This window comes from Vombatus ursinus, unplaced genomic scaffold (assembly GCF_900497805.2).
Source record: "Vombatus ursinus unplaced genomic scaffold, bare-nosed wombat genome assembly UNPS02014798.1, whole genome shotgun sequence".
Lineage (NCBI taxonomy): Eukaryota > Metazoa > Chordata > Mammalia > Diprotodontia > Vombatidae > Vombatus > Vombatus ursinus.
The window spans coordinates 46,379,269-46,387,113 of NW_020954576.1; the positions used below are offsets into that span (position 1 = coordinate 46,379,269).

Here is a 7,845-nt window from a genome sequence, read left to right on the forward strand (position 1 = left end):
CTGGCCAGGTACTTACTAGCTGTGTAACCTTGGACGAGTCACTTAATTCTGTTTGCCTCAGTTCTGTAAATTGTAAATTGTAAAATGAGCTGGAGAAGGAAATGGCAAACCATTCCAGTATCTTTGCCAAGAAAACTCCAAACGGGGTCATGGAAAGACAAATACAACTAAAACACTGAACAACATTATCTGGCTTCCTCTTCTACTGAATTCCTACGTGAATTCTTATCTTCTCTCATTAGTTGGTGAGTGTTTAGGAAACACAGCCTCTTTGTCTCAGCCAAATATCAGGAGGTCAGCTTTTCTAAGGGAAGGGGAAGTGTATGGTAATAAGCACTTATTTGGTGCCTACTGTGTGCCAGGCATTGCACTAAGTGCTCTTTTATAAATATTTCATTTGATTCTCACAATAACTGTGGGAGGTAGGTGCTATTATCCCTATTTTTAACAGTTGGGGAAACCGAGGCAAACAGAGGCTAAATGACTTACCTAGAGTCACATAGCTAGTAAGTGTATTAAGGCCAGGTCTTTCAGGCTCCAGGCCCAGCTCTCTATTCATTGCTCCACTAACTGCTTCCAAATCCTTGGTGAAATGAATTTCAAAGACAAGGATAAAAAAATTATCTGTAACATACAGATATACTCCCTATCCCTATCACCATGGATAATCAAAAGTTAGCTACAGTTTACATGTGTCCTTACATTGTCCTTGGTAACAATGAAATAAAATATATAAAAACATTAAAAAATATATATATGTATTATGAACTAGAGAATCATCAACAAACGTAGATATTTGCACATACCAAAGCCAGAAAAAGAAATTATGATCTATTTCTAATCTACAACTTGGTTTTTTCTACCACATCTATGTATGTATATATATGTATTTATCTATATGCAGATATGTATCCATCTTGTGCTATTTTTCTTTATTCCATTTGAACCTCCTTCTTTTCTCTTTTGGATATTTTAAAAGTCCTTGAGAAAGTACTTTATAACAGGAAAATCACTATGCAAGCCAAAGTATTATTCTTGTCTTTCCATTTATTGCTGGAGAAAAACAGAATGTAAAAGATTTACTGACACCATTGCTAAGGGAACAGGGATTAAAATCCTTTTTTTCTGACTTCTAGTCCTTTACACTAACTAATAGACCCCAGAACTTGGAGGAAGGTCGTTTGTTTTTTATTTAACAAAAATTATTAGCCATCTATCGTGTGCAGAGTACTAGGCTAGCTTACAGTCTAGCAGGGGTTAACATTTCATACAGAGATAGCTTTCATATTCAGTATTTTGCAAGCACAGTAGAATTGAAAAACAAAGTATTATTTGAGGTTGAAGGGGGAAAGTCAGTATGGAGAGGAGGGAGAAGAAAGTGCAGGGACAGTTTCATGGAGGAGAGGGCATCTGAACTGGGCTTTAAAGAAGGACTAGGAATCTACCAGGTGGTGATGATGAGGGAAGGATAAGCATTCCAGATATAGGAAATGAGGTGTGCAAAGACGTGGAGGTGGGAAGCCACAACCTCTGCATGTTTAGTAGATCACAGTATCATGGGGAACTGTTTCTCTGGTTATCCCTTTCCTGGTGCCCAAGGGTTGAGAGAACAGCCTAAGCGGGTTGATCCAGATTGGTAGAGAGGTACTGTGGTTCCATTTCCGGCTCTTCAGCATTCCTTCCACAGAGGGAGCAGGGCAGGGTGGTGCTTGGTCCCTGTCAGTTTCTGCAGAGTTAATTTTCATATTGCCCCCTCTTTCCCTAAACTGACCTTTTTTCAATTATCCTTTGGTGGTTTACAGAGTGACAACAGCTACGACTTCCTATCGGCAGAAGAGAAAGAGTGTCTGCTTTTCCTGGAAGAGACCATTGGCTCCTTAGACAAGGAGGCTGACAGTGGCCTCTCTACTGACGAATCTGAGCCAGCCACACCCCAGGGCCCAAGGACAGAGCCTGTTCTCCAGGGTAAGAATGTTGGGTACCTCTTAAAAGTGCAACCTTAAAAGTCAGTAGATCTCACTAACCATTTTCGACAGCCTGCCCTTGATCTAGTTCTCAGTTCAATGAATATTTATGGAGTGCCTGCTATGTGTAAAGCACCATACTTAATAAATAAGTAAAGCACAGACCCTGCCCTCAAGGAGCATATTGTGGGAAAGACCTATCCATGAAATAACTGAAGTGTCCCAGAGAAGTATACACAAGTTGCCACAAGGGTTGAAGGGAGGGATGGGATGTGGGCAGAGAACCAAAGTCAATCCAGATTGTTCATTTCCCTCTAGGTCTAAATATTGATTCATTGTAGGTCAGTGGGGGATAGGCTCTTTATTAGTCAACTTAAGAAGAACTCTGTCCTCCTTCCCTCCCTCCTTCTCTCCTTCTTCCTTTCCGCCTCTCCTCCTCTTCTGCTCTACCCCTTTTCCCCTTTTCCCTTCTCCCTTGCTGGGCTGGGTGAGACAAAAAACAAAAAAGTTGACTTGTATCTGCCCTGCCCATGAGGAAATCTTCAGGAGACCAAGCCCATGAAAGAGAGAGGAATGAAGGGGTGGATAAGAGGTACTGGGGAAACTATCAGTCTGGGGTGTCTAAGCTAATCTCAGGGGCCCAGAGCATGAAGCTGTGGGAGATATGGAGAAGAGAAGGGAGGGGCAGAGGGGTTAAGGCCCAGTTTTTGTGTAATCTGTTGTGGGAGATGCTTGGACAACATGAATAAGTTTGGGGGGTGGGGCAGAGTTGATGCACTTGTGGGCAGTAGAATACTTCTGTCCCTAGCATAGAGTGGCATGCCACAAGAGTAGGGTTTCCTCTGAGGGATCAAAGTTATTTCTCTGACAGTTTCTAAGGTTTAAGCTCTGTGTATTGCTGGGCCCAAAACTAAACCCAAAGTCATGAGACTTCTCTGACGGAGTTAGGTTGAGCTTCGTGCCCAGTTAGCAAGGAGAGGAGAGGCCATACCAGTCCTTTGAGCTTTAACCTGTGGCTTTGCACAGCTGTTCAAATGTCCATGGGGAAGGGGCAAGGCTTCTTTGGAGGTAGGAAGGTTAGGTTGCATATCCCAGGAGGGCCTGAGCCAGCTGGATACTCTGGGGTGGCAGCAGAAAGGAACCTTCCCTGTCTGTCTCCATTCTCAGTTCATCACAGTGGGAGCTGGGGAGAGCTTCGCTATGGCCAAGAGACTGATCTGGGACTGGACCTCCTCCCATTTCTTTCCTCTTCTGTAAAAGATTAATCCCTGGGCTATAGTGTGCATATTTGTTAGAAGGCTGGGTTATTTTCTTCTTTCCCAAGTGATGTGGGAGAGAGAAAAAAATAAATATTCACTGGAAAAAACTCATAAATTTAACTTTTAAAAAAGAATATCTTCTGATCTGAGTACTGCAACTGCACAGGGAAGAAGGCCTGCCCCTTTAACAAGAGAGAGAAATGATCGGTCATTGATTTGGAGTTCAGGGTTCAGTGCAGAGATTGTTGGGAATGTTGGTTTCCTCTCTGGCAGGATTCTCATTTTTGTTTGCCTCTTCTCTGTACGTCCCTGCTCTCTCTTACCTCATCACTGCAGGCTTCCCAGAGGAAAGACTGACGCAGGAGGGATCAGTGCAGAGGAGGGATATTCAATCCAGTCTGATCCATCTTCGGCAGGCCCAAGAGCTGGGCCTCAAGTCTGGATCCCACAGCCTTCCCCGGAACATCCATATTAGCAGGGACCAGAGCCTTAGAGAGGGCTCCACCTGCCTCTCTAGTCAGTCTGAAGGCCATATCCCTAGAGGGCTTGTGTCAACACCTTTGCAAAACAGAGGCAGCAGTGTAGCCCCACCTGTCTCTCCAGGGACACCTTCTGAATTAGAGGAGGTACTCATACCCCCACCAGAGGCTTTCCGGGACACTTACCAGGAGCAAGGTACCAGAAAGAGCCTCTCCCTTAAAGAGAAGACAAGGCCTGGTCAAGACAACTTGCCCTGGCCCTACACAGCACCTGACACCCAGAAGAAAGAAGAAGCACTTTTGAAGACTATGTCCCAAAGAACCAGTGAGAAGGCCTTGGAAGGGGTCTCAAGGAAGCCTGGGCTGCCTCTGACCTTGCCCTCTGAAAACCAGGGATCTGAAGACTTTCCTCTCCCGGGAGGAGATGATAAAGGTACTAAATTTCCTCCCCCAACAGCTCCTAAGTCCCGCAAACTCCCCCCCAACATTATATTGAAGACCAGTCGCAGTAACTTCCTTAGAGACCCTCAGAACCGGTTCTCTCACCGTTCTCAGGCTGCCATCAGAGAGTCGACTCCAGAGCATGCTGGTTCTGTAGCCTCTGGGCTCCAGGAGCAGAGGCGAGCCAGGCGAGAGGCGCTAGAGAAACTGGGACTCCCCCAAGACCACAATGATGAGCCCAAACTCCATTTGGCCAAGTCTGGTAGCATTCTCAAGTCTAAGCAATCACCAGCTCAGGCTCCCACCCCAGCCCCTGCTCCTGTTCTGGCTCCTGCTCCAGCCCAGGCTCCTGCTCTGGTCCAGGCTTCAGTTCCAGCCCCTGCTCCTGTTCCAGTCCAGGCACCTGCTCCACTTTCGGCTTCTGGTGGAGTCCAGGCTCCAGTTTCATCTCAAGCTGTAGCTTCTGCTCCTGCTTCAGCTAAGGCTACAGGTCCTCCATCCACACCCATCCCCATCCCCAAGCCCACAAAAGTCAGCAGCAGCCCCCCAACTCAATCAAGGCCAGACTCCAGACTGGCACTCAAGGAGGGCTCCATCCCTGGCCTTCGGCAGATGAACTTCAAGTCCAACACCCTGGAACGGTCGGGGGTGGGGCTGAGCAGTTACCTCTTAGCCGAAAAGGACAACCCACCCCAAACCAGCACCTCTCTGGGCAAGGTCCCTTTCCTGGACAGGATCTCCCCGAATGTTCTGCGCAACTCCAGGCCCCGTCCGGCCTCTTTGGGTGGAGGGAAAGACTTTGCCAACATCCAGGTGGGCAAGCTGGCAGACCTAGAGCAGGAACGGAGCTCCCAACGTTTCTCTTACCCAGGACAGAGTCGAGACAAGCTGCCCCGGCCCCCATGTGTCAGTGTTAAGATCACTCCCAAAGGCATTCCAGATGAGAACCGACGGGAGGCCTTAAAGAAACTGGGCCTGCTAAAGGAGTAGACCTAGGGTTGCTGGGTGAGGAGAGGCATTAGACACTCTCCAAGGACTCCTGGTTCTGCAGAGTGACTGGTGTGAAGCATATCCTTTGGATATTTTCCCCTTTCTTTCTAGAGGGTTAGAAGTGGATGGTGGGGGGAGAGGAGAAGAAGAGAAGGGAGAGAGGAGAGATTCAGCCTTGAGCTTCACAGAGGCTGTCAGTGAGGTTTCCAAGAAGTTGTTTTGTGTGTGTGTGTGTGTGTGTGTGTGTGTGTGTGTGTGTGTGTTCTATAATAATATGAGATGGGTATTATTAATACAGGGTGTCCCAAAAGTCTTAGTGTAGTTGTGAGTTTATGAAAGCTTAAGTTTAAGCTTATTAAAGTGTGAGACTGCACTAAGACTTTTAGGACACATTGTATGTATTAGTCTATATATATCATTGGGGATATTTATATTACAATAGATGTAATAATTGCTCAGGACTCTGATCTTAAAGGAGGTATTTCTCCACTTGCTGGCGTCCAGCTGGATGTGGAGGAAAAATATATAAGGGTGGTCAAGGTTGTTAAGAAGATCAAATAAGATATCAAGAAAGGGACTGGATTGATGACTTCACTGACACAGGAAATGCCCATTACTAGTGCCGGTCAGCATCTTCTGCCCTCTCTGCAACTTAGGAGCAGTGAGAGGTTCATTTTCCCAGGGTCACTAAGGCCATTTGTGTCAGGTCTTTCTGTCTCTGAGGCAGCTTTTGACTGTCTCCACCACGCCGTCTCTCTAAAATGAAATAACTTTCATGAAAGTACTTTTAAAAGAGCTCACAATCATAAAATGTAAATGTGGCTCTACAAGGATCTGGGCAGTGAGTCCATTCCTAATCTGGGGCTCAGTGATTGATGCTGTTGTACATTCTCTCCCCTCACCTGAGACCCCAAGATAACTCCAACCACCTGGCTGGGCAAAGGGACAGAGGGAGAGGCCAGATATCCATCTCTCACCTCCTTTCCCACCATCCCAGAGTACGGCTTGTTGCCATGAGGTCACCACCTGAAAATGCTTGTTCTGTGTTGTGGGGTTGGAGAATGGGAGTGGGGAGGTCCTTCTAGTCCCTGAGATGTGGCTTCTTACCATCCTTCTCTACCTACATATCCCCCTTTTGGGAGAGTCCATGGTCCAGATGCTTAGGCAGTGAAGTTCTCTTTTGTCCCAACCACTCCAAGTACCAGTGGGATGGCTCATCTTATACCTTTGTCACACTGCACTTGGGGAAGCTAGACCCTAGGACTGCCAGTGGCATCGGCCTTGCTATGGAGTGAAATACTTTCAGCCTGGTCCAGGTTTTCTTCAGAGCCATCAATCACTCCCTTAGGGGCACTTACAAATACCCTTAACTCCCTGAAGGTAGAGGATGAGGATGTAAGGAGAGTAAACTCCTCTAGCAGGGAGCTCTTTAGAGCTAGAAGGACCTTTAGGAATCATTCCAGCCAACCCTATCATTTTATAAGACAGCTGAGGCCCAAAGAGGGTAAATAACTTAACCACATCATACTAGGCAGAGGTGTGACCAGAATGGAGATCTTCAGACCCCTAGGCTAGCGTGCCTTCTACTTAGTTGGTTGTCTTTTGTTCTCCAAGAGGACACCTTCTACTATATAATGCTGCCTCTACTAACTGGGGATTATTGACACTCCTTTACTTAAATGTGTGATCTTGGGTAAGGCTTTTAACCTCTGAAGCTTATTTTCCTCCTCTGTAAACCTGGGATCATGATATTTGTACTACCTACCTCACAGGTTGTGAGGTGTAAGCAAACTGACCTATGTAAATGAAAGCACTTTGTTAAGTGTAAAGCACTATATAAATACAAGCTGTTATTATTATTTTTATTATTCTGAGATGGTCAAAGCACTGAAAGATCATAAAGAACACTTGAGAAAGCAAAGATTAAATTTCATTTAGTATAATTTGTAGTGTTGTGTACATTATTGTATATGGATTGCTCTTGGGTATTGTTCATCCATATGTGGAACACATGGTAACAGCATTAACAGCAATATCCCATTCCTTCAATATGCCAGATAACAGACAATTGTCTGTCATTTGTCATCCTTCATGCTCAAAGAGAACCAAAATGACATCACTATGTTGGGGTCAGTGGACAGTGTGTCAGACTGTGACTGATCAGAGACTTTATCACAGGTCAGACACAAATAGTCCATATTTGAGATTTGTAAGAAGGAGGGAAACAGGAAATTCGGTGGAGAAAAGAGGAGCTGCTTACAAACAGCATTTTGCCATAGTTATGTGTGGTTTGTCTTTTGTTCTCAAAGAGGACCATGACATCAGGGAGATGATAACGTGACCTGCAATTGAATTTGATGTGTGTGAGGGAGGGTTATGCGAAGTCACCAGCCTCACTTTCTCCTCGACAGCCGTCTGGGTCCAGTGGCAAGATATGATCAAGATGACTGGAGATGGCCCAGGATGCAGAGGGAGACCTTTGCTTTTTTAAGCTAAAGTCTTTTCTATTTCTCACTTTGAGAGAAGCAACATCCATTCAGTGAATAGGCCTCTTTAAGATGTGAGTCAAGGGATGGCTCAAAAAAAATCAAACTGGTTCTTCGGCAGGGACCAATTGTCCAATCAATGAGATCCAGAGTGAATTGTGTTTAATGCCATGGACTAGGTTGGGAAAAGCTAAGCATGAACCAGTTAGGTCCTCTCAGATGAAAT

The 7,845-nt window shown here is 45.6% G+C and overlaps 1 protein-coding gene across 3 annotated transcripts in view; it reads left to right on the forward strand.

Moving 5' to 3' along the window:
• The window catches only part of CUNH1orf116 (chromosome unknown C1orf116 homolog), a 40,498-nt gene extending 33,422 nt beyond the window's left edge, over nucleotides 1–7,076 (forward strand). For all 3 annotated transcript variants that reach the window (XM_027870716.1, XM_027870717.1, XM_027870718.1), the window contains 2 exons: nucleotides 1,803–1,965; nucleotides 3,560–7,076. In XM_027870716.1, coding sequence (XP_027726517.1) covers nucleotides 1,803–1,965; nucleotides 3,560–5,133 — 1,737 coding nt within the window. In that variant the 3' untranslated portion in view covers nucleotides 5,134–7,076. The remainder of the gene's footprint in view (nucleotides 1–1,802; nucleotides 1,966–3,559) is intronic.
• Nucleotides 7,077–7,845: the final 769 nt, after the last annotated feature.